At 48.1% G+C, this 26,359-nt stretch overlaps 1 protein-coding gene across 5 annotated transcripts in view; it reads right to left on the bottom strand.

Moving 5' to 3' along the window:
• Positions 1 to 25,046, bottom strand: part of SYNE2 (spectrin repeat containing nuclear envelope protein 2) — a 197,274-nt gene extending 172,228 nt beyond the window's left edge. For all 5 annotated transcript variants that reach the window (XM_075426856.1, XM_075426857.1, XM_075426862.1 and 2 more), the window contains exons 1-2: positions 25,008 to 25,046; positions 4,660 to 4,772 (exon numbers count right to left, since the gene is read on the bottom strand). In XM_075426856.1, coding sequence (XP_075282971.1) covers positions 4,660 to 4,738 — 79 coding nt within the window. In that variant the 5' untranslated portion in view covers positions 4,739 to 4,772; positions 25,008 to 25,046. The remainder of the gene's footprint in view (positions 1 to 4,659; positions 4,773 to 25,007) is intronic.
• Positions 25,047 to 26,359: the final 1,313 nt, after the last annotated feature.

Genomic DNA, 26,359 nt, shown 5'->3' with positions numbered 1-26,359 from the left:
ACAGGTGCCTCAGAGGCCATCCACTCCTCAGGCATTTTAATGCCAGTTTTTAACCAGTAATGCACCTGCTAATGCCTTTAACAAATTGAAATTTATCTATCAGGGAACACATTTATAAACCTATACAATCTATTTTTTTCATTAGGCATGTGAAACAAACAAAAATACCCATGACTAACTTTTTTTTTTAGGCAGTCTCATGTGTCAGTTGCCTCTCCAGCACCATCAGCCCCGTCACACGCCACGAGGCCGAGCAGTCGGGGCAACTGCAGAGCAGCTCCTCACCCGGGCAGCAGACAGCATAAACAGAACATCAACTTCTGTGCAGCTCCTATGGGAGCTTTTTGATTTGTAAAAGTCACGCCTGAAGAATCATAATAAACACTTAATGGACTTCTTTGATCATTCTGGTTAAAGAAAAAAAGTGTAGCTGTAGTAACATACCAGCCCCAACAGATGAGGCATACAGCTAGAACAAAAAAAAAAAAATGCTGGGTAAGAATTAGTCATCTACCTGACCTCTGGATGAATTAAGTGGGTCTCGGAGAGATATCCTCCTTTACTCGGAGAGGAGTGCAATCTACTACAAACTGCACAACAAAAATAACCCGTACACGCCACCATATTTTCAATTTCAGTTGAAGAGAAATCATTCATAAAGGATTAGACATAACTGAACGAAAATAGCATAATTCATTTATATCATTAAACCCTCTTCAAAAACAATTTTAGCAGCCACGTTTTTATATGATCATCATTTGGGTTACAGTAATAAACAGGAAAATGCACACAGATTAATAAGCAGAGCCACAAATGAAGACCCCTGCAGTCAATTAAACTGTGAAAGCCTAAGTACATGCCCCAAACTCTGAGAGCTAACACACACTCCCCTGTGCCTGAATTGGCTCAGCAAGCAGGGAAAGAAAAGGGAAAACAGAGTTCTGCACAGGCTTGGTGGGAAATGCCACACATAGGGTCTGTTTGCTGTCCTAGGGAAGAGAGGGGAAGGAATTGTGCACGGGAGAGAAAGTGGAGGTGGGAACCTCCCACAGGTAAACAGATTTTCACCCCGAAAGCCAAAACTTTCCTGCTCCAGAGCACCACCGGCTCTGCCCAGTCTCTGCTGCAGCCACCCACCTGCAAGCGGCTGCACATTCCCCTTGCCACAGTCCTGCACTCAGGCTCACCAGCAAAGAGCACCAAGGTCTCCAACAGTTCTCAAAACACTGCCATGAAGCCATTCTCTCACCAAAGGAGGGGATGTGCCACCTCATTTCAGGCCGCTGAAAACAATTTTGGACCCCAACAGTGCCTCTTGCATTCACAGAAGGCCATACGCCAGGCTGTACCCCTCCACGGGGCCAGCCCGTAACACAACGCTGGGAGGGAAGCTATGGGAGGAGGAGACACGGGCCAGGACTCCCGCGTTATTCCCCCCATACCCATCGCCAGCCAAGCCCCAAGCTCCTGCCTGCTCCCTCCACAGCTGCAGGAGAATTGACTTCATGTTTCAAAGCTGGTCCACGCGCTGCAACGGAGCATCTCCCTAGCAAGCATCCTCTGTTCACCAAAATGTTTGCAGCCTGCCTGGCAGGAGAAACCCTTCCTTTAAATACTTCCCCACAGGATATAGCCATAACAGGTCCAGCTCCAGGCTTTTCACCTGCTCTTTTAGGTGGCTGTGCAAGGACACAAAACAGCTTCGCAGCTGCTGTAAGTTGTGCTGCAGCAGAAAACTGGGAGAAAGCAGAGAGGTGCTGGAGGAAAGGGCATAGATAATGTTGATCTTCTTCTGACTTAATTTTACGATAACATCTAGGACAGAAGAAAGGAAAAAAGAACAGAAAAGAAGGAGCTCAAGTCCTGACATCATGCAATTTCATAGCAATTTCTGTTTTCTTGGCAGGGAGGGAGGGGGTAACTTACTCTTCTGCTTGTGGAGATCAACATGAAAACTGGAAAAGGTTAAAGAGCAATATATAAATCCGAATATACATATATAGGGGTTTATATTTTTGCAGCTTTTACTTCAGCCTCATGATTCTGTGACTAGCTTCACAATTTGAAAATGTCTGGAGATGGGAACATTAGAACGCATGTTGCTTTCATTTCTTCCCTTCTTTTCTTCATGCTGTTCAAGCTTCATTAAATCTACCTAAAATATTTAGCTGAAAAGAAAGACACACTGGGACCAAAGTTCCATTTTTACCTATCGTCCAGTGACTTTCTTTACTGCACCTTCTAGGCCAAATGCTATTAAGGAAAGTGAATGCTCATCTTTGAACAGTGGTCTACCTAAACACTAACAGCAGGTTTTTTACAATATTAATCCACTGGCATTAATTTAGTAGGATTTCTACAATAACTAGATCTACTAAGTAGTAACCTCTTCTAATTAACTAGACTAGACAAGGGCTCTATCACCATTGGATGTCTTTCAGGAAAAACAGAAGATTGGATCACAAAGAATTTAAATGCAGAATAAAATATGAGCAATCCAGACTAGATCTCACTCCCACATTTTTCTTCTGCACCAACTATTTATGTGTATCTCCTATTATGCTGTGTATTACACAATGCTGCGCATACTCTTGCAAGCTATACCTAAACAATTTGAAAAGCAGATCATAACCAGTTTTACATCCATCTTCAGTCACCCAAAACATAAGGTGCTTTTCTCATAGTTATAAGCAGCCATTCCTTGAATCTGAGATTCCTCTAAAACTTCTCCAGGTGAACCTGAAGATTTAAAGCAATCAACACCTTTGGCTGCTCTGCAAATCTCATCCCAAGATTCCTCTTATTGAAAAAAATCTTTTCCTTGAGTGGTCCTGTTATTCTTATTTCACCTTCATAGAATCATAGAAACATTAAGGTTGGAAAAGATCTCTAAGATCATCAAGTCCAACTGTCAACCCAACACCACCGTGCCGGCTACACCATGTCCTTCACTATCGCAGATCTGCAGGTAGAGTTACAAATCATTTCTGTATGTCATGTCAGTGAATGCTGCTTTGGTGCTTCATCACAGCTGTGCTGCCGTTTGCTTGTCTGACCCAGAGCAGATGCTGCAGTGTCACAGCTCCATACATAGGACGTGTCTGTACCATTTGTTGCACTTTATCATTACAAAAATTTAAATGTCACTTCTAAGGGATGTCTCCAGATGTTTTACAACTATCAGGCACATACAGCTTGGCCCCAGGTTTGCATTTCAGCGTAATCTAAGAGCTCAAAATACTCCAGCAAAGCAATATAGTCATTTTGATTTTAATAAGCTGGGCTCTTTCACTGAGATATTGACCAAAAAACCCTACTGTTATTCGACAACAACACCAATCTGACTTTCCAGAAAAGCGCTAGACAGTGCTTTCCAAACCCGTTTCATGACAACAGCTACCTCACTCTTTCTACCGCAGGCTGAGTTTGAGTGGCTCAACAGATGTGTGCCTGACACGCGGTGCCTGGTGCAACGGGCAGGCTAGCTCCTGTCTGCCAGGAGTTTTTGTTCGCTCTCCTGAAAATGTAATGCTGAAGTAGAACAGAAGAAAATTCACTATTCAAGATAGTTTGGCTTTAGACCACTGTTAACATTCACTCATCAAAACACATGGCTTCAATGACAATATTAGTGCAAATACGGATCGTAAAAGTGACTTGCCAGAATATTCTTTTGCACCATCTGTTTTAAATATATTTTCTCTAAACTAAGCATCATAATAATTCCTTTGCAAGTGAGCTAAAATGAAATAGCTCTGTGGAAACATGATTTAGCCCATCCATCCTAGAATAACCAGGCCCTAAACACCTTGAGGACAGGCTTTCCAGCAGTGCCAGCCCCGCTGCCTGGACTAGACTCCTAGACAGCCACCATGAATGTTTTCCTGAATATGTTCAGAGGAAAAATCAGTCTTCCTAGGAAATTCTTATACAAGAAAATTCAACATGTGACTAAGGAAAACCCAAAAAGCCTGTCTGAGAGGCCAGCTCTTTTGCACTCATTATTACTTAACTGTTCAGGTAGCTGTCATTAAATTGGAGCTGTTAAAACACTGGTGACTGAGTGTTTCCTTAACAAGTTATACCTCACTGCAAGTGAGGATGAAAGACTCTGACCTGTATGAAATTTGTTTAGAAGCCACAAAAATTTTCTCCTTGTTTTGGCCACAAGCTATCTTTCTACACGTGCATGGGACACAGCAGTTAAGAAGAGGAAAAACAAATACAATAGTACTGTAATTAACAGCCTCATTAAGACAGCTTAATGCAACCAACTAGTTGTCAGCAAATTGAAAACAAGGAAACTAATGAAATGGCATAACTGTGTTCATGCTGGAGGTTCCCTTGAAAATAGTTTACAGTAACATGTATTCTGAATAACAAAGCGTAAGAACCAGTGAGCACATCTGTACCAAAACAGGCAACAGATCTGAAAATACCATGAGAAAGTTCTAGGAGATCTCTTATCTTTCATTTCACTGCTGAAACATCTCTTGTGAAAAACAGAAACATCTTCAAAGAAGCATAGACATGAACTAACTACACTGATTATAACGCTAATTTTAACAGGTTTCTCAGAATTCCCTTCAACTTGTGCACAGTCACAGATTTTTGCCAAAAATCTATATTAAAAAGATGCAGAAAACTACAGTAACTTACCTTGCAGCGACAGACAGCGATCATCGATTTCGGAAGAAGCCTGCTCCTCTGTTGAGGAAGATGACTGCTTTGATGCCATGTTAAATCCTATGGAGATTCTTTAAAATTCCATACTGAAAGTATTAAAAGAAAAAAAGAAGAAAATCAGTACAGTTTTACATTAAAATTGACCATATCAAAGACGCTCTAGTGTGCGGCGCTGAGACATGAGTTTTATTTTGGGTTTTCTTCCCTCAGTAGGCTGTTTCCTTAGGTCCTACAGAATAAAGAACCCGCTCCTCCTGCGTGAATCCACGTTTTGGTCCCTTGACTCCATAACACAAACCATGGATCCCATTGTGTCTTGCCATGAAAACAACAGCACTAGGATTAGGAAAACTCAAACATAGTTGCTTTCTTTGAGAAAGCCAGGGTGGCAAAAGCTTATAGCGCTTTCTGCAGGTTTGTTGCTGCCAAACCTCAAATGTTTTCTTTAAATCTTTGTACTTCTCAGATATCTCCTCTTGTCTGGATAATTGTTTCAGAATGGAAACAATTTAGCAGAATCTGCAAAGATTAAGACGAAATGAAAAAGCAGCGATTATCAGATGAGAATAATCACACCTGCTATTTCTGTCTGGTACCTTCGGTACTCCTCAACCCCCATGACAGAGTTCCTTTTTCCAGCTCCTCCATTTCCCTCTCCTTGGATACCTCCCCTCTCTCTAGTGCAATTTTAGTGAACAACATGCTATGTGTTAAAAGTGTAACACTGTTTCTGTTACTGCAGCTCAATTTCCCACTGTTGGAAAAACTGGATACCGAGATACAGGGTCATTTTTATCAAGAACTTACAAGTTAAGCAAATTCAAAAATAAATAAAGCTGAAAATTAAATAAGGGCTCACCTTAAACGAGCTTTGTTGCCTAAATAACTGTAACCTTTTCACTAGAAGTACTAGGATTTACACACCATACATTAACAACTCATTTACCAACTATATGTCAAAATAAAGGGTGTGAATAGATGAGTAAGGAAATACAACATTAAAGAACGCCAGAGGAATTTTTACATTCAGTCCCTTGTGCATATGAATCATGAGGCAGCCTTTGTTTACTCCACTATAATATTTTTCCTCACTCCCTGTCTCACTCTGCACAGAACGGATAACACGCATTTAACGAGAAGCTATTCAATATTTTGTTTTCCTCACCCTGAACAAAGCGTGTCCTTGTGCTTTATCTAAGAGCTTCTCTCATGACAGAATTATGAAGTTCCTCACAAGATTTTCTGCGGCACTCATCACCCCAGCATCTGAACGCTTCACAAACATCAATCAATTCACATTTACAGCAGCTACGTGAGACCAGGGGTTATTGCCCACATTTGGAATCACAGAACAGTTTGGGTTGGGAGGGACACTTACAGATCATCTAGTCCAACCCCTCTGCCACAGGACATGGTTTCAGTGATGACAAGCATAGGCAGAGAGAGAATAAAGCGGAAAAAAATTTGCCAGAGAAATAGATATTAGTTCATATGGCCGAGGCACTGATTCCAGCCGCTGCAGTGAGCATGCGGTGTTTCTGCAAGTCACCAACAACTTACAACCAAAAGTCAAGGCACCAGATTCAAGAAAGGGGAGTTCTAGCTGAGACAGGTAAAGATGAGAGCTATCCAGATTATAAATGCAAAGACAAAAAATATTTTACAAGAGTTTGCCTTGCTTAGCCTAGCAAAAAGAGGAGGAAAAGGACTAATCTGATCTCTGGCAGGCACAAGAACAAGGTGATATAAGCAAGCCACGCCTTGAGGTTAGAATGGAAAGCATTAGATTTCTAAATAGCAGGTTCTAAGAAAGCCTCCCAATATGGGCAACTCGTACAAAGGATTTACGTGATTTTCAGATTGGAATTGTTCAGAAATAGGCAACATAAAGCGGGTGCCTTTAATAAAGGGGCGCTTGGACTTCCAACGCTTGAGAGCTCTCAGAAGTCCTCTGTTCTCAAGCTAGAAGTGTGAGTCTCAAGTCAGATGATATCTAAAAAATAACCCCACAGTTAGCTACCACTGATAAAAATAGAGGTTTAAGTGCCAGGGCTAGCACCTCGCAGGAACGGAGGGAGGGCAAGGGCTGAGCAAGAATCCAGTTCTCCCAGCAGCACTGCCTGTGCCCAAGGCAATGCAGTCTTTCCTGGGAAACTCCTTCCTTTCCCTCTCAAGATCAAGCGATACAAAACGAAAGCCCAAAAATGCAAAATGTCAGGTGGCCTTCATATCTTTCGTGTATCACTGTATGTCTTGAATTTGATTTTGTGATCGCCACCTTGAAGGCTACTAACTAAGCAGCAAGACCCAGCTGAGGGGTATGTAAGCAAAACCCAAACCACATCACCAGGGCTGTTGCTTTTTGCTCCCAAGACAGAGTTAGCTGCATTCCCTCCACCCTGAATTTTCCAGTGGCCAGCTGAAGACCTTCAGAGATATTGAAGAAATAGTAAATCCTGGGCACCAGTGGATCCACAGGTGAAATCAGTCAGCCTGCCCGAATTTGGACCGAAGGTTATGATTCATATCAAGTGTCCATGTAAAGAAAGAGTGACAGGACTAGAAGCACACACATAGCTGGCCACCACTGCCACATCACCATAATCTTACAAGCAAGACATCCCCAAAGCTTTGTTACATATGCATGTTCCTGTGGTTCTGGTGCATGCACTCAACATGCATACTCTTCTTCTCTTTAACACAAGTCTACTCTCATTCTTTTTTTCATTCTATTTTAAACTAAACCATATTTAAGGATTTTCTTTTAAAGGCAATGTCCTGATTTCAGCTGGGATAGAGTTAATTTTCCTCTCAGTAGCTGCCGTGTTTTGGATTTAGTAGGAGAAGAATGTTGGTAACTCATGTTTTCAGTTGTTGCTAAGAAATCAAGGACTTTTTCCAGTTTCTCCTATTCAGCTAATGAACAGGCGTGCAGGAGCTGGGAGGGAGCACAGCCAGGCAGACAGCAAAGCTGGCCAGTGGAAGTATTCCACACCATGGACATCATGCTCAGTTTCGGAATAGGGGCTGGCCAGGCGGCAGGAATCTTGCTTTCTTGTTTCCATGAGTTCAAATCCTCTCTTGTCTAGGAGCTTGAATTTTTCTCAGGCATTTAGCGAATTCATGATTTCTGGGTTCCATGATTGCGACTGGCTGCAAACTGGTCATCAGGTGGTGAGAAAACTGTATTGTATATAGTTTGTTTTGCATATTTATTCTTATCATTCTTATTATCATTAGTAGTAGTAGTATTTTTCCTTTGTTGTCTTATTAAACTGTCTTGCTCTCAACCCATGAGTTTTCCCTTTTGTCCATTTCTTCTCCCCGTCCCGCTGGGGGCAAAGAGGAGGGGTGAGCGAGAGGCTGTCTGGTGCTGAGTTGCCAGCTGCTGGGTTAAACCACAACAGGCACAAAAGCAGCACAAATTTCCCAAACAGTGAAAACATACATATCCGTTTGACTTTAATGCATCCAAATACGAATAGTCAGAGCCAAGTCATGTTCACCTAACTTGTGTGATGCTAAAGTCATCAGGAGCACAGTCCAGAGGAAGGGAAGAGGATTTGGCATTATAACTCCTCTATGATAACAGGAAAGTATGAAAGAGCCATGAAGAGCATTAACGGAAGTTTTGTAAACAAAACGCATTCTCAACCTTTCAGCGTCTGTTCCTCCTCTGTCACCATCCCTTGCAGCTACAGCACCCACACAGTACATAGTGTCTCCTATGTGCCTGTACTGCACCTCATGTTTCAGGACCCCAATCTCAGTTCAGATCTCTAAGAATAAAACTTTCAGGATTTTAAAGCAGAAAGTATGTTAAGCTTTAACGCATTTAGAAGAGCAACGAGGCTGGTGAAGGGTCTAGAGCACAAGTCTTATGAGGAGCAGCTGACGGAACCGGAGTTTGGTCTGGAGAAAAGGAGGCTGAGGGGAGACCTTACTGCTCTCTACAACTACCTGAAAGGAGGGTGTAGCAAGGTGGGTGTTGGTCTCTTCTCCCAAGTCACTAGTGATAGGACGAGAGGCAATGGCCTCAAGTTGCGTCAGGGGAGATTTATATTAGGAAAAATTTCTTCACAGAAAGAGTGGTCAGACATTGGAACAGGCTGCCCAGGGAGGTGGTCGAGTCCACATCCGTGGAGGTGTTCAAAAACCGTGTAGATGTGGCACTTCGGGATATGGTTTAGCAGGCATGGTTGTGTTGGGTTGACAGTTGGACTTGATGATCTTAGAGGTCTTTTCCAACCTTAATGATTCTATGATTCTATGAACTAACTTTAATTAATTAACTTAAATTATGGCACATGATCATAGAACATGTATAAATGCAAAAAGCATATGCTCCTACTTTCTTTTAAGGTCAAATTAAGGCCTCCCTCCCCAAAAGATGCGATTCTTTAAAATATATTTTTTTAAACACAGAAATCCACTCAGCAAATTCACAGTGCAGGTTATAAAAGTGCGCAGCTGATACAAAGCGAGTTTATGATAAAGCTTTCACGTCCCTGAAACCCTCTGTTCACCATCCAACACCGCACACACATATTGCCCTGGCTCCGATTCCTGCCCTGCCCCGACAGAATACTCCACAGCTGCTTTGACGGGGAGACACACACGCACTCTCGGAGGACATACCTGCAAGGATTAGTATTCTTTAAAAGGCACAAGGTACAGATTGTCTGAGAAGGGATTATATAGAGACAATATGCTGGTTCCTTTGCCCTCCCCATCACCCACCCCCCAAATTCCATTCAAATAAAGCATATAAAGTGTAACTACGTCATATCAACCTCTGAAGAATCTAAAACTGTCAAGCTATTGCTAAAACTACTCAGCAATGCTTTACACAGGCATTAGGAATGATCATCTTCTCTACTCCATATTTAAGTCAATTCTTTTTTTTTTATAACAACTCACGAAACCTGCAGAGCTAAACCAAATCCTCTATTTCCATGAAACACTGGACAACTATGAAATATATACCCATAGTGTTGAAAATCAATCAAATGCTTTCATATGACACTATGCCTTTTCAGTAGGGATAAAACTGAAAGTGAAGAAAATTACCTTGTCTTTCTCTCTGTTCTGGAGAGTCTGACACTAATACAGGAAAGCATTTAACTGCCTACACCTTGGAATAACCTGTAAAATAACCTGTGAAGTATCGGAGAACCAAAGAGAGAGTTCTAGGAATGCTGGGACCTTGTTTCCAACGGATTTGTTTCCTGTTGATTAACTTATGTGAATCACACCAGAGCTGTTACGCAAGCTCATCTTTTCTTCAGCATGGGAGAAGTCACACAAGAAAGGTGCACCATGGAAGTCCTCGAGTAAAGCTTTCCACTGGTGTTCTCCAAAGGAGCAAACTCCTGACCACCTGGGCTCAACCTGCAGCTCAAACAGTTCAGCCATCAGCTTTTCCTGTGATAAGGGCACTCATAAGACTCAAAACCAGGCCTTCGTCTAGTAGGCATTGGTAGAGTTCTTCTTCCCTTCCCATCTCACAATGGGCACCTAAAAACATAGCTGGAAATCAGATCAGCACAGTCATATCACATTATATCAGCTTAACTTCCTTGGAATCTCTCTTCCTTTCCCAAATTCAGCTGAAGTTAGCCAGCAGATTAAAAACCGTACTGGGTATTAACACACAGGCATAGGCATATTGACAGAGAGAAACCTCAGAGCAGGTAGCGGACTAGAAATCTCAAGGAACTAACCAGAAAATACTAATTCCAGAGATTTTATCATGAGAACAGACAGCGCTGATTTAAACACTACATCTCCAGTGTGGCTTAACTCCCAATGAGATCTAAGAGATGCTCCTCTTAAGCAGGGTCTTTATAAGGACATTCTTGTCTCAGAAGAAAAGGGAAAAAAAAAACATTTCAGATGGATTTGGAGGATTCATTAGCAAGTATTTCATATCTTTAACATCACAGTTTGGATCAGGATGGTTTGCAAACCCTGCAAATCAGCTGCTCCAAGTATGAAAAAAAATTGCAGTTATACAGTATGCTCTACAGTGAAACTGCTGCCATTTTCAAAACAACATATGTAACTACAGTTAAAAGATAAAATGCATATTTCATTAATTATTTAAAGTTAATTCTGTGAAACATCTGCACACACTAATTGGGAAGCGAGGTAAACCAGTTGGTGTGATTCCCACACCGTCTCAGGTAAGACCGTTTGCGGTCTCCGAGTTTACAGCTAACTCCTGCGTGCCCCACGCCGTGCTGCAGCCTGCTGCACAGATGCACCCCCCGGCCCTCCCCGTGAGCCAGCCTTGAAAAGCCGTACGGCATGAAATTAGCTCAGGTGTGCGCTCCTTAAAGCTGAAAGCAGCACATACTTTGCAAACGAGCCCTGCTAGAGGTAGCGGAATATAACGCACCGTTAGTAAATGCTTGCTTCATTGGTTTTGCCTTTGCGGACACATGCCCCATGTTTTCCCGGTTACACTGGCTGCATGCTTTCCACTGGTACTGCAATATGAATTACAGGCATCTTCGCATGGCATCTCCAACCGCTTGTTTTTACTTTTCCTCCTTTGAAGTGCCACTGATTATTTATGACCCACTTGGAGACTCAGAAGACTTTCTTCCCTCCATAGAGGCCTGTACATGTAAACTGAAGTCTGTTCCTAGCAACAGATTATTATTACTCATGTGTTCAGTCGAGCCAATGCCATGAGCAGAAATGGCAGATTTTTATCTTTGGTGAACTGGTCCAAAGGAAGCAGAGCTCCACCATGCAGACCGACTGAAGACCCTTTTCCTTTTTGGTTATTAACAAAGATCTCAGTTCATCCCACATTCAGAGAGAAGCAGTAACATTCAGAAGTGCACGTCGTGAGCTTTGTAAAGTACTGCTGAACTGCCTTCTTTTGGGAAACTATTTTTCTGTAAGTCTGTCACAGCCTCCGTAAAGGCAAATTGTTGGGATCCAAATCATGATAATATCACCTAAAGAATTCTCACAGAAAATCTCTTACATCAAGCTGGTTTGAGCTTTTGCTTTTTTACAATATTTTCTTTTCTCCCTCACTTCCAATGTACTCACACCTCTGTTAACAGAACCACAGAATGTTCGGGGTTGGAAGGGACCTCTGTGGGTCATCTAGTCCAACCCTCCTGCCGAAGCAGGGTCACCTACAGCAGGCTGCACAGCACCTGGTCCAGGCGGGTCTTGAATATCTCCAGAGAAGGAGACTCCACAACCTCCCTGGGCAGCCTGTTCCAGGGCTCTGTCACCCTCAGAGGGAAGAAGTTCTTCCTCATGTTCAGACGGAACTTTCTGTGCTTCAGTTTGTGCCCATTGCCCCTTGTCCTGTCGCTGGGCACCACTGAAAAGAGCTTGGCCCCATCCTCCTGACACCCACCCTTCAGATATTTGTAAGTATTTATAAGGTCCCCTCTCAGCCTTCTCTTCTTCAGACTGAACAAGCCCAGCTCTCTCAGCCTCTCCTCGTAGGGGAGATGTTCCAGTCCCCTCACCATCCTCGTAGCCCTCCGCTGGACTCTCTCCAGTAGCTCCTCACCTTTCTTGAAGTGGGGCGCTCAGAACTGGACACAGTACTGCAGATGGGGCCTCTCCAGGTGTTTCGGTTTCGGCTGCCGCCGGCAACAAAAGCGCCACGCGGCCACCCCTCCCCCCGCCGCGGTGCGGAGGAGAATGGAAAGAAACAGGCAGAAACTGGTGGGTCGGGATAAGGGCTGTTTACCAGAACAGCAAACAGAGGGAAAACAGGAACAACAACGATACAGACAAGGAGAAATCACGACAAAAACAGACCCGCTCCCTCGGACCGCATCGCTGCCGCCCGCCCCCGAGCCGTGAGTGAGTCCCTGCCGCGCCCCGCCCCCCGCAACCGGAACCCCGCGTGACGTCACAGAGTATGGAATACCCGGCTCTGTTCGGTCAGGTGGGGTCAGGTGGGGTCAGCCCCCACCCCCGGGCTGTGCCCCTTCCTGCAGTCCGGTGAAAATTAACCCTGTCCTGGCCGAACCCAGGACACTAGGGTAGTGTAGAGGGGGAGGAGAACCTCCCTCGACCTGCTGGCCACATTCTTCTTGATGCACCCCAGGATGCCATTGGCTTTCTTGGCAGCCAGGGCACGCTGCTGGCTCATGGTTAACCACGGTTAAGTCAGACAAGTTCACACAGCACTTAGGTTTGATTGTTGTGCTTTCTCCTCAACACTTCATTTACAATCGTTTCCCCATTTTTTCACCCAGTGACAGGAGTGGGGAGGAAGGTCTGTTTAAAGCACCCATTTTCCACGACCTTTACACTAAACCATTCTCTTTTGTTAAGGTCCTACTCCAGACGGAAGTTCATCCCTTCCACACTTAAAGTGCTTGCCAACATTGCTCTTGCGGGCGATTTCAGACTGTACACATGTCCACAGCTGGAATGGGATCACACAGCAAACATACCAATCCCCGTCCCTTTGGAGCCAGATCCTCAGGTAGCAAAAATCAGGACCGCACCACTGACAGATCTACCTTGACTTCCCTCGCTTGAGGAGCTGACGACCCTGTCTGGCAGAAAAAAAACCACTTGCCATCATCTAGTAAGCAACGATGGCACATTCTCTGCACATTCCTGGAGGAGGAACAGGGCTTCCATGAGGCTTCCATCCCTTTGAAGGTGATAGAGAAAAGAGGCTATAGCCTTCTGATCCTACATAATACCCTACAGCAGTCAGACGGGTATCAGCCTGTCCTTTAATAAGCGGTATTATAGCATGTGGCATTAGAGAGACTCTGCACTGCCAGGGATAACGCCGAAACAAGTCTGGCCTGGGGTCCTCCTAAGCTATTGGTAGCTGGAGATGAAGGAACTGAAAAGGTAAAAGCTTGGAAAAGGCTGGACAACTCTGCTCAGAAAGAACCAAGCTGAGAGAGCACTAGACCTGCAAGAGATACAGAGAGGGACACGAAGCTTCACCCCACTGCTGCAGAAACAGCCCTGCCTCGTGTGAACTGACACACAAAACTGTATCCACAAGTAAGGACTCCTCCAAAGAACGAGAGCTGCAAGACCAAGACGTCTCTTATTAGTTTATTTACAGCAACCAGCAGCAGTATGTTTTTGTTATCCAGGGACTTCCCAGTAATCTATTTATAATTTTTGAAAACGTGCCAGGACAAGCATATGAGTATACAAAAGCCACACCACTTTTTAAGGCCAGCAAATGCTGCTGGTTTGCCTTTGATTAACGCAATAGACGATCCCTTGTGCTTCCGTAGCAGGAAGTATTGCTGGTGTGTAAATCAATTTAAAAACGTGGTTAGGAAAGTGTCTTTCTTCTTTTGGGGGGGTGATAATATATCAGTCATCCTGGTACAACTACGCAGTTTGAAACTGCACTAACTCCGTGCTGTTGTTACCACGCGCACACAAATGCTTTGATTAACAGAGCCAGGCCTTGTTCGCACACTCACGAACGCTGACCCGTGGAGGTGCACGATCCATTTGTTTGCCCTCAAAATAAGAGCCTCTCTCACATTTATCCACCCCCACGTGGAAACGCAGTGCCGAAGCATACTCGCTGAAGTTGAAGAAAACATTCAGTTTTCAACCAGCTTCCAAGATTTCCCACATGGTTAATAAAAACAAGAACTGCTCAGAACTCAAAATCACAGTTGTCAATGTAAAACGGGAGAGCGACGGATGCCTGGAGGCTGGGAAGGCTGATGCCATGCCCCTCGATCACCCCAGGGTACGCCGCTACGCAGGGAGCCAAAAATACGACGGTGACTTCACGGCTCCATCGAAGCCGAGGATCTGGGCGACGAGTCTGTCTCCACAACACACAGCCAGTAAACACAGCCCAGCCCAAATCTACCTGTGCGACGCTCCGTCCTCCAACTGTGCGCAAAAAGCTGCATGGCTGACACGGTGTGCCGCCGCCAGCAGAGCCGCAGCCCCACGGCCGCTCCCCACAGCTACGGGCGCTGGAGGGAAGGGTCGGCGTACAAACCACCCCAGGAACACGAGCTGGCTCAGGGTCTGCACTGCACCCACGAAGCATGTCCAGGGCATCAACCCGACCTCTTCCTACCCACTCGAACTAGGAAATCAGGCAAGGAGATGACAACAGTTGTCACTTCACTGCCTTTCTCCACCCGCTGCCCCTTGCCGACCCCGTTGCCCCGGCTACCTGGGCTCAGGTGTGGCCAGTAGCCAGGCACAGCGCTGAGCAGCCACGCTCTGCCTGGCCTCCTCTGGGCCAGGGGCAAGGGTGCAGAGCAGTCCCGGCAGCCTCAGCGCCCAGACCCCTGCCCTTCAGGGAGCGAAGGGCTGCGCACAGCTCACCGCAGCCCTGCCTCAGCGCTGCCCGGCCCGGGGTCAGCCCGTACAACCCAGCAGGGACAGGGGAGGGAATCGCCCGCGATCAGAGCACGCTGAACTCTCACGCGGGGACTGCCTGATCAGAACGAACTGCGCAACGCCGCCTGCTTGAACCAAACAAGAATCACAGAATCACAGAATCACAGAATGGTCGGGGTTGGAAAGGACCTCTGTGGGTCATCTAGTCCAACCCCCCTGCCAAAGCAGGGTCACCTACAGCAGGCTGCACAGGACCTTGTCCAGGCAGGTCTTGAATATCTCCAGAGAAGGAGACTCCACAACCTCCCTGGGCAGCCTGTGCCAGGGCTCCGTCACCCTCAGAGGGAAGAAGTTCTTCCTCATGAAAAAGTATGGCAAGAAGTTCTTTCTTTTATTTGCAAACCTTTCTTTCTTTCCCCTGGATTGCAGCTGAAATTCTTTGGTTAGTGTTTTAATAGAGACTCACAGCCACTAACACTGGAGACATTTAACCTGGTGTGAAAGGTATTTAACCTAGCGGGACACAATGACTACACCTGCTTTGTATTAATGACATTGTATTAATGAGAATCAGGCTCCTAGTAGTATTCTGCCCTTGAAGGAATACAATTGTTTCCCTCCCACTGCCTTCGTAATTCCCTTTTTCCCCAAATAAAGGGCACAGTCAGATGGTGAACAAACTGATTAGTCTGTTGAGTGAAGCTCGCCTAAGCAATAAAAGGCCTGCAGTTTCTTAACTAAATCATGAGGCCATTCTTGTTCAGAAAGATCTTCCTGAAGAGCAGTAGTCTGCTCTTTCAGGAAATCAAGCAAAGGGAGGGGTAGGGACAGTGGCAACCTAAAGGCCGGAGTTTTCCCTAGAGCAGGGACTCGTTCTTTCAGAGCAAAATCTCTGGAAGCGGCAGTGCAATGTTTGCACAACAGAGCGAGCCGCTGAGGGTGGCAGGAAAGGGGAGGAAAGCGAAGCGCAGGGTGCATTCGGGAGTCAAAAGAGAAAGGGCACATCTCATGCTAAACCTATCTGCTTTGGCAGTATTCCTGTAAAGATCACGAACTTGTTTTCATCACTAAAAATAGCCGAGAAAAGGAATCTACCACGAGCAGCTCTCTCTGGCAGCGCTTGCTGTTTAACGCAGGCAGAAGGAGGACACAAAAGAGAGATTTGTCCAGCAAACGGCAAACGAAGCTTGCCAAAATTTGAAGGGCAAATTACAATGTAAATGCTAGGTCCTAGCCCGGCAGCTGTGAATTCATCCGCTCCTCTTTCAAGCACGTCCAGCTGCGGCTACAGCAACGCAAACTGCCACTCATCCCCAGCACACCTCCGCTCTGACCCGGAGTGGCCGCCTCTCCGAAGAGACAATTTTTCATGTCCACATAATTCTTCCAGCCGAAAAATCCCTCCAAAGTGCTGGTCAGGGTCTTGTTTGTTTGGTTTGTCGCCTTCTGCCCCACGAAGTTCAAGGTTTGTGGGCAGAGCAGCCGTTCCACAAGTGCCGCCCGCACGTTCGCCTGTCTGTGCCGGCTTCGCACACATGCCAAGGGCTGTGTGATGGAGTCGCCTCCCACGCTGACCACGCAGGACCCGCCGCTGCGGGAGAAAACCACTGCTTTGCTCGGGCAGCTCGGTTCCGCAACTTGCAGCACTTCTGTTCACTGCTGAAGTCAGATAAAATGTCTTTTTCTTTGCTTTCAAAGAATTAGTTGCTTTAGGGGGAGAAAAAAAAAACAAAAACCAATGACCACAAATCTAAATCTCTGATTTACAGCATGGATTCAAGCCTGTAGAATAACTTCTTGTGTGCAGTGAGAGCCAGGCCAAATACCATTATTCTTCCCAGTATTGTTGCCAGAGAGGACCAAACAGCCAAACCGCACATGGACAACCCAAGAGAAAGAACTCAGTGCTACACAGTCAACCTGCTAGACAAAATTCTTCTCACTAAACAAAATAAAAAAAAAATACAGTTGCAGTTGCATAGCCAAGGAATCCAAATTGGAAATAGCCCAGACTAAAGGATGCCTCGCTTATTTCACGGATTCCCCTCCTGCATGTGCAGGATGGCAGTCTCCTCACCAGGGTCTGAACCACAGAGCGGTCCAGGCCGCTTGCTTTGGGAACCAGGATTTCTCACAACAAGAGACAAAACAGAGGCGAATGCCCGTGAGCCCCGCTCACCTCCCTCGCTGAAAGGCAGCAATATTACTGACACAAAGTTACTCATAGGCAAGTTCAGTCAGGCAACAGGGAAGGGCGTTGCGTAAGCAGAGCCGCTGCAGCATCCTCTCCCAGGCCAGGCAGCCGCAGCAAGGCCACGGCCGAGCAGGGAGCTACGGGGCAAAGCCGCCAGCCATGGCCGGCCGCCCGGGCCAACCCCAGCCCGCCGAGGCAGGTTTCTGTACGGTCTGATTCTCGGAGTCACGGTCCAGGACGGAACTCCAGCAAGGAGACGGCGTGCGACAGCCAGCGCAAGTCCTTGGAACAGGATATGCCTCAATTTCCTTACAATCCCCGCCCTAGCGTTCGGTACAGTAACTCCTGTACTGGCTTTCTGCAGAACCTTTGCAAGAAGAAACATGTTCAGAGTCACCTCCAAGCTTTTCAAACGTGAAGTCTTCGCTCGCAAACGTTACCTGTAAAGCCATTCCAAGTCTACCTACAGACCTAGTGAGGCACAACTGCTCTGCAGGACAGTGTTTGCTCACACTGACTTTGCACAAGTACCTGCCTCCCCCCCCTCAGGAATCGCTGAGGTGCCCTGGCCACGTAACTGGGAAGAAAATTCAGATTTTTTACTCCCCCGAAACGAAGCCGACTCTGCTGTTACTTCCCTCTCACAATAACAAGCTCTGCTTTCTCCATCCCAGGGGTATTTCATCACCAACATCCCACCCAGTTCTGCGTAAGAAACAACACTGCAAACAACCTATCAGACACTTCTTTTTCTCTTTTTTTTTTTAAAAAAAAAACAACAAACAACCCTAAACCTGTCAGTCTGCTAACTGGGAAACCACTTGTTATGGTCCAAGTGGTTGATGAAGCAGGATGACAATACCAGGAAATACCTGGAATCGATCCTCAATGTTTATTTTTGGAGCCTGGCTTTTCTCCCAGCTGTTATTTAACAGTTTGCTCTTGCCCTCCTCTCCCCAATTGTTCTCTCCGGGATCAAACTGCAATCTGTTTCACTTCTTGGAGTCTGCTCACAGACCTCCTCAGCAGAACTTCAGGAATCAAATCCTGGCTCAGACAACATCGTTCTTTCTATTTCACTGCTATCACACTCTTTCTTGTGTATCACAAAAGACAGAAGAATGCTCTGGTATTTGCCTGAAATCAGAAGTGCACAGGACCCATTTAACCCTCATTACTTGCCTGTACTTTGTATCTCTGCTACACAAGCAAACGCCTTCAACAAATTCTCCCCTAGACACTCAGCTCATTTAGCAAAGGAAGTCTTTCTGCTGTAAACTAGTTCTCCACAGAGGAGGAATTTTATCCTTAACCTACCTGATTTACCTGTGCAGATAAGTTAGGGTTTTTCCAGCAGAGCTAGTGTTTGGGTTTTTTTCCATGCCACTAAATAACACAGTGGTGGCAGCACCGCTTCAGAGTAGACCTGGTCACAGCTCCCTGTGTGGTTCCAAAGCTCCCCGAGCTTTGCATTTAGACACGCATTGCAAGTTTTAGATATGTCAGTTTAAAGACTTTCCACACATCGTCTGAACACCACTGAATAACCACACACGCTGTCTTAGGCCACTGCAAGCTTGGAGTGAAGCACATTTACTCCTTCAAGGTTTAACCATTCGCCGCAGATCAAGAGCACACATACAATCATCCAGAGCAGCCCAGTGGATCCACAATCATTCAGCCACGTGCCAGAACTATGGACTTTTGGAAGAGAAAGGAGGACAAGTAACAGCCTATGTAATTTTGCAAAAAGTTTTCGCAAAAAGTTTTCACAAAAAGGAAATGAGTACCCACCGGGTGCCATCCACCACCAAGCGCCAGGCAGGTCTCGCCCCGGGGAGAGCAGCAGATTGCAAGGCAGCTGCGAGGAGCGCAGGCAGGGGAAGGAACACACCTCCGGGAGCCTGCAGCCATCCTCATCGCTTCCACCGCTGCTGCTAACCTGATGTGCGACCTTCAAAAAGCCACTCTGGAAATCTGCTTCGGCCTCTTATTTATAGCAGAAGATAGTCTGGCGCCGTGGGTCCAGCCCAAAGCTTTTCCGGATCCGATGACTGACCAGGCTGGGAGGAAGGCTTTGCACTGGACATTGCTGTCTGCTCTCTGGCCACGGGTAAAGCCCTCCAGGCACAGCACCGTACACTGCACAACCTACACGGATGCCGAATCTGGTCGAAACAAGGACACCAGGAGCCCTCCCAGAATTTCTGCTGGACTACGAGACACTTTGGCCGAGATTCAGCTCTACTGACACTGAACAGCTACAAGAGAGATGCCTCCATGGGCATTCATTGTTTGAGCTCTGCAGCAGCAATGGAAAGAAACAGGCACTTTTAGGGCAGGTCGTCCGATGTATTTTTAGATGTCCAATTCACTGTGGATGAATCACGGCCCAAAAGTGTTCGCTCCTCTCTCGTGACTACAAAGGGAGTCTGGAGAACTGCCTCTCATGCAGACAGTTCTGTCGCAGTTTGGCAAGATGAATCTTACCCTTTTAAGTTGGGGGAAAGGAAGTGAGCAAAGAAGCACCCCCCCAGGTTTCTACTGAAGAGAGAAAGACAGTCTCCACCAGTGGCACATTTGGCAAGGGCTCTGTGTTGCCGTCCCCCGTAAACATCTTGTGACTAGACAACATGCAACCACTTTCACCAAGAGGGCTTGGCTTAACTAGGAGAGTTTCATCTAGTCACTGAACTTGAAGCTTTCATCAGATACGCCTACAACCAAAGCTTCACGTTGCTCACTGCCCAAGAGCCTCCAAGAAGCAGGACAGGCTGCATTTCTCTCCTTTCATCTGTTCAGTGGTTATTAGCAACAGAAGAAAACCCAACACGAAACAGAGGTCTCACTAATGCAAACTGAACTGAACCCATTTCTGAAGTGTCTTTACAACCGCTTCGTGGCCAGCTGTACATGGGCCATTTGCTGCAGACCATCAAGGCATGTTCAGCAGCGCACTCACCACCCTCTCTGCCTTGCCCTTTCACTCCATCACTCACCAACTTCTTGGTGCCTCCTGGCAGCCAACAGGTCAAAAGATTCAGAAAGCAAAACTTTTTCCTGTAAAACTCATATTTCTGCCTCCTCCCTACACTTCCACGAAAGTAATTACAAGTGCTTTGTTTTCCATCTTAATTGTCATTTCCTTTGATAGAACTTGCAGCCCGAGTCTTAAAGCTCAAATAACTAAATACCATTCTTTCCTCTTCTTCCCCATCCCTGGCCACAAACAGCACTGCTTGCATCAGGGTCAGCAATTCCTTAAAAACCTCTCGAGCCAATCTGTGTGGCTGCATTGTGTAGGGAGTTATCAGCAGGCTGCAGGAAGGTTAGAAAGCAAACATTGCTGCTGATGAGAGACCAGAGGCTGAAGTTAAGCCCAGAGTCAAAGCTCTGCCCCATTGCCCCGCCTGTGGGGAGATAACGGCCTGTTCTGCACCAGCCCTTTTCCCCAGCACAGCTTTCTGCTCTCTTCCTGCATGCCCGGCTGAGCTGAACAGAAGTTTCTTCCCCACTCACTCTTCTGTCCCTGTCCTGGCCCTTCAGCATCTCCGCAGAAGCAGCTTGCCACATCTCCTGCTGTGAACACTGTGATTTAGGTGATCTACAGAGGCTGTGTTCTTTGTATCCTCGCTAACTCTGGGACTTGTGTGCAAACCATGAAGGTCACAGGAAGCTGGCCAGTATTCAGAGACACTGCTTCACCTTCCCATCTCCACTCTGCAATCCCTTCACAGACAAAATGCTCCAGACACCGGGGGTCTTTCCCCTCTCAGCACTATCCCAAGCAAATATACGTTCATCCTGCACAGCGACTACTTGCTGCTGACACCCTTCACGCTCCACAGGACCCAAGTCAGTCCAGGAAAGGTAGGCAGCCAAATCCACATCCTATGGGGTAACATTTGATTCATAGTCTGGCAGGTGTAATCTCCTGATCCTCCTGGGGAAGCTGCACGTTGGCGCAGGAGAGTGGGTGACCACAGCCTGTCTCTTAGCATGGACACACCACTTGTACTCCCAGATGTGTATTTATGCTCCAGACCAATTCAGCCACATCAGCTGAAGTAAAAAACTCCCCGACCCAAGCCAGGTCTCGATCCCCTCCACAGAGCACAGCCAGCAAAAATCAGATCAACCTGATGTCCCAGTGGCTCCATGGCCACCTCTGTCTCAGTTACAGGAGTCCTCCACCCACACCGGCCAGGGATGAAATTCAGGCAAAGGAAGATTCGGTGAGAGGTGCACGAAGTGTCACCTTCTCTTTAATCGCAGCTTACAGATCCAGTCCTGAAGCATTACTCACACCACACTCCACACATATAATCCCACCGCCTAATCCGGCTACCTGTTCCAACAGGCACGTTGCTAGGAGTGGGTCCTTGCCATCACCGTCTACATTTCCAGCATTCCTCTGAGACCACATCCTCTCCCACATCTAAAAGTCCCATGACAGTTCAAAATAAACCGCGGGAAAGCTAAGGCAAGCGTGGTGGCACACACGGCTCATTCCTTCAACATGAGGAACAACACAACCCACTGCAACACGATAGGTGCTCTTCCACGCTGCCAGATCGTGTTGGGGAAACACTTCAGTTGTGGTAAGCAACAGATAAGCATCTCTTTGCATATACACAGAAAAAAGCACCTCAGCTGGTAGACTTCTAAAACCGGTTTTTATTGTGTCCCAGGGAAGAAAAGAAATTGGGTAAATGGGCCGAAAGGCACAGCTTTGCTAGGAAGAGTCTGGAGCGTCTCTTCGCATCTCTCCGTACAAACCCGGCCATTGAGAGCCCAGATCTCAAACAGAGCCGCAGTTGCTAAGAAAACAGCGCTGCAAGCAGATGTCAGGAGATGATTCACGGAGTAAGGGCATATCCCTGTACTACAGATAAACCAAAATGAATGGGGCTCTTTATACCTGATCTTCCAAGCTGTGCTCCTTCATGGCCTCTTTGGGATTTTTTTTCTTTTACTCTTTTCTATAGTCTGACGGCAAGGAAACTAAGCAGAGCTAAATTCACTGTTTATGGAATTAATTACTGATAAAGGGGTTTTACAACACTTACAATGAACTCAGTAAAAGGGCTAAACCATAGCCCATTTTTTCCCCCAAAGCAAGGCATTTTTCTCCTGAAAGAAGAAGCAACTTTGCGCAAAAACTTATCAGAAGAAATAACATCAAACCCACGGTTAAAAGCTGCAAAGGAACAAACAGTAACAATTTTTTCTTTTGTTACTTTCCCTTATACCATAAAACTCGAAATTAATGGCTAGGGAGATAAAGCATTTTCAACCTATTAGATCATTAGCCAGCAAAGCGTGCTGCTTCTTGAATTCCTTCATTGTGTCTATGCTTAAAATCTTTGCCTGAAAAATTAATAAAAAATAGCTAGCACACTACGGGACTGGACGAGTGCTACCAACACCAACAAAGTTCTCATTTATTTTAATGAAGTTTTGATCAGATTTTACTGGCGAAAAAAAAAAGTTCATTTGTCCCTCTTAAACCATCATGCTCAATTCTTAATCAGGTATAATAGCAACGACACTTAGAATATGGTTTCCTACGGCTGTTTGTAAAGAACAGTTTAAACAGAGGAACTTTGATACATGGTTTTACAGATGACTAGAGTAAAAAGGCAATTATCACCTGTAACCCTTGATTATGAAGAAGGGAAGAACAAACATCATTCACACACTTCTGAACACGTGTTTGTACAGCACCTCTTGCACAAGTGGGGCCCAGACCCTGCCACGGTGCACATCAGTGCAGGGCGATCCGCCCACGTCAGTGCAGGGCGATGGCGCTCACTGCCGTCACCGCCGAGTTGTCCTCACCCCTCCAAACTCCCATGCGTCACTGCCCACCCCTCTGCTTCAGCTCATCCCCACTGCCACCGCCTGCAGATGCCAGGGCTTCTGCTCCCCTGCCACCACCCGCTCACGCCACACCGCCCCGTGTCCCCTCCTGCTACGACGTGCCTTCTTCTGCCTTGGAAATCAACTATTTAGGCTGCCCTGGTTTCAACGCGAGGTGGCTGTGCGTGTGCCCGCGGGCTGGAGGATGCTGTCGTTGTGGGCAGCGCTAACAGCCGTCACCGCGCTCCTCCTCGAGCTACAAAACCTCCCCAAGCAGCGGCCAAAGCCTGTGACTCAGCTCCCCAGGCACCAGGGGCCGCGCGGGTCCCCCCTGCAGGTATTGCATTTCAAGGGGTATGAACAGATGCTCCCGCCAAGCCGCAGTTTTGTCAGCTCGGCCAACAGCCGCAATGACCAGCCAAGATCCTGCACATGGCACTCGCGTCTTTGTCCGTCTGTCCTGTGACAGGACATCGCCCTGAAAGCTGAGAGGGAGGAAAAAGAGGGAATGATGGAAAGAGGGGGGAGAGAACAGACGGGACACGAGGCATCCTGAAAGAGGGAGGCAGAGGCATGAGGAGCACCCGGCTGCTGGTGTGACAAGGTTGTGGGAAACTCCCAAACTCGCTCAAAGTTTTTTTCTCTGTACACTTTGAATAACCCGAGCAGCGCGCACCTGCCCTACCTCCCCATTCCTCCCGCGGCTCTCGGGCAAAGAGAGGAGCAAGAAGAACGACCCCATGTTGGGGGGACAAGGAGAAGAGCGAGGTGACAGGAGGGCAGAGAGCCTTCCCCTCAGCCCACGCGCATGCCGAGGCACAGACGCCCCATGCATGGTGCCCCGTGGGCCGCAGCAGCGCAGACCCGCAATGACCGCTCCGAGAGGAGACGGGAGGCTGCCGGGAGCCCCTGGAAGAGGGAAGGAGGCTGGAGGGGAAGAGAAAGGAGCCCCTGTGCAGCGGGAAGAAGAGAAAGCGGGAGCCCTCAGTGTCACGCAGGGCAGCGGCAGCGTTGTGACCGCCGGGACTAATAAATGTTTATAAATATCTCAAGGGTGGGTGTCAGGAGGATGGGGCCAGACTCTTTTCAGTGGTGGCCTGCGACAGGACAAGGGGCAATGGGCACAAACTGAAGCAGAGGAAGTTCCGTCTGACCATGAGGAAGAACTTCTTCCCTCTGAGGGTGACGGAGCCCTGGAACAGGCTGCCCAGGGAGGTTGTGGAGTCTCCTTCTCTGGAAATATTCAAACCCCGCCTGGATGAGGTCCTGTGCAGCCTGCTGTAGGTGACCCTGCTTCCGCAGGAGGGTTGGACCAGATGACCCACAGAGGTCTCTTCCAACCCTGAACATTCTGTGATTCTGTGGGACGCCCGCACCCCGGAGCAGCTGCTCCTTCTCCCGAGAACTTCACCCGAACGAGAGCCCACCGCCACTTCCCAGCGCGCAGCCGGAGGGGCAACGACCTGACGAGTCCCTTCCCAGGGGAGGAAGCGCCGACCACCTGCACCCCCCCCCTAGCTCCCCGGGGCCGGGACCCCCGGCAGAGCCGCGGGCCGCACCCCGCCAGGGGAGGGCAGCGCCCGGCGGAGGCGGGAGCTCCCGCAGGGCCCGGCTCCCGCCGCTGCTCCGCGGCTGTTTTCCCCCTTCCCCCGGCAGGAGGGCGGCGGGGGGACACACAGACACACGCAGACGGACGGACGGACCCACTCCGGGAGCGGGGTCTCTCCGCGGGGCGCGGGCGGTGCCCCAAGGTGCAGCAGGCGCCGAGGGAACAAAGGCGGCGGGGAACAAAGCGCGGCAGGTACCGAGCGGCGGAGCGGGGCGGGGAGCGGGGCCGCGGCCGGGCCGGGCGGAGACGCCGCTCCCCGCACAAAGGCGCGCCCGCAACTTCCCGCGGGCGGCTGCGGCGGGGCAGACTCACCGCGGGCGCAGTCCCGGCATCGGCGGCGGCGGGCGCGGGCGGCGGCGGGAGGAGGAGGAGGGAGGGAGGAGGAGGAGAAGGAGGGACCGGCCGCTCCCCGCCCCGGCCGTTACAGCGAGCCAGCGCGCTCCCCTCCCGCGGGCGGGAAGGCGGCGCGGCCGCGGCCACCGCAGCCCGGCCGACCCCGCACCGCTCGCCTCCGGCGCAGGCCCCAGCGCCAGCCGCCCTCCCCCTCTGGCCGGGCCCGCCAGAACTCCGCAAGGGTCGGGGGGGCCGTTATGTCAGCGTGGAGCACACCAGGGGGTTTTTAGAACTTCGGAGAAGGTTTTTGTTTTGGAAGGAGGGGGGGGGAGGAGGAAGGAATTTCTTCCGTTTGATACTGGGTAGCTTTCGGCTGCGGACTTCACAACGTGAGAGGGTATAAATACTGAGGAGCTGCTGGAGAGTCCAGCGGAGGGCTACGAGGATGGTGAGGGGACTGGAACATCTCTCCTACGAGGAGAGGCTGAGGGAGCTGGGCTTGTTCAGCCTGAAGAAGAGAAGGCTGCGAGGGGACCTTATAAATGCTTACAAATATCTGAAGGGTGGGTGTCAGGAGGATGGGGCCAAGCTCTTTTCAGTGGTGCCCAGTGACAGGACAAGGGGCAATGGGCACAAACTGAAGCAGAGGAAGTTCCACCTGAACATGAGGAAGAACTTCTTCCCTCTGAGGGTGACGGAGCACTGGAACAGGCTGCCCAGGGAGGGTGTGGAGTCTCCTTCTCTGGAGATATTCAAGACCCACCTGGACAAGGTCCTGTGCAGCCTGCTGTAGGTGACCCTGCTTCGGCAGGGGGGTTGGACTAGATGACCCACAGGTCCCTTCCAACCCCGAACATTCTGTGATTCTGTGATTTACACGCCCGGAGGTCAGCTGGCTATCCAAACAAAAATGTCAATTTCTAAAAGCCACTTCCAGACAGCGCCGATTCATCAGGTTTCTCCTCAACCTGTGCCAATAAAACATCAACCAACTTAAAAAAGTGAGAGCAAGCCAGGTCCTGTGTTTGAAGGCTGCAAAGCCAAATGCACCTACGTATGCCAGGTTCTCTGTATACCCACAGACGTGTCTGGAGAAGCGCTGCCAGATTTGGAGCCCTGATTTTCTGGGTGATTTTTTCCTTTTCCAGGCAGAAGTGAACCCTGCACCTTTCAGGGTGCTGTTCCATCTGGGGCCCAGGAAGGTGATGTCTTGCAGAAGCACCAGCTAAAGCTGGTTTCAACTTGACCACCCTGCCTTGGCAAACACCTGCTCCAATTCGCGCTGTCCTAGCAACAAATCACCCCGCGAGTGCTCTGTGTGTACTTTTTTA

This window comes from Opisthocomus hoazin, chromosome 7 (genome assembly GCF_030867145.1).
Source record: "Opisthocomus hoazin isolate bOpiHoa1 chromosome 7, bOpiHoa1.hap1, whole genome shotgun sequence".
Taxonomy (NCBI): Eukaryota; Metazoa; Chordata; class Aves; order Opisthocomiformes; family Opisthocomidae; genus Opisthocomus; species Opisthocomus hoazin.
The sequence above is the reverse complement of the archived record's forward strand: the minus strand, read 5'-3'. Positions and strand labels throughout refer to the sequence as shown.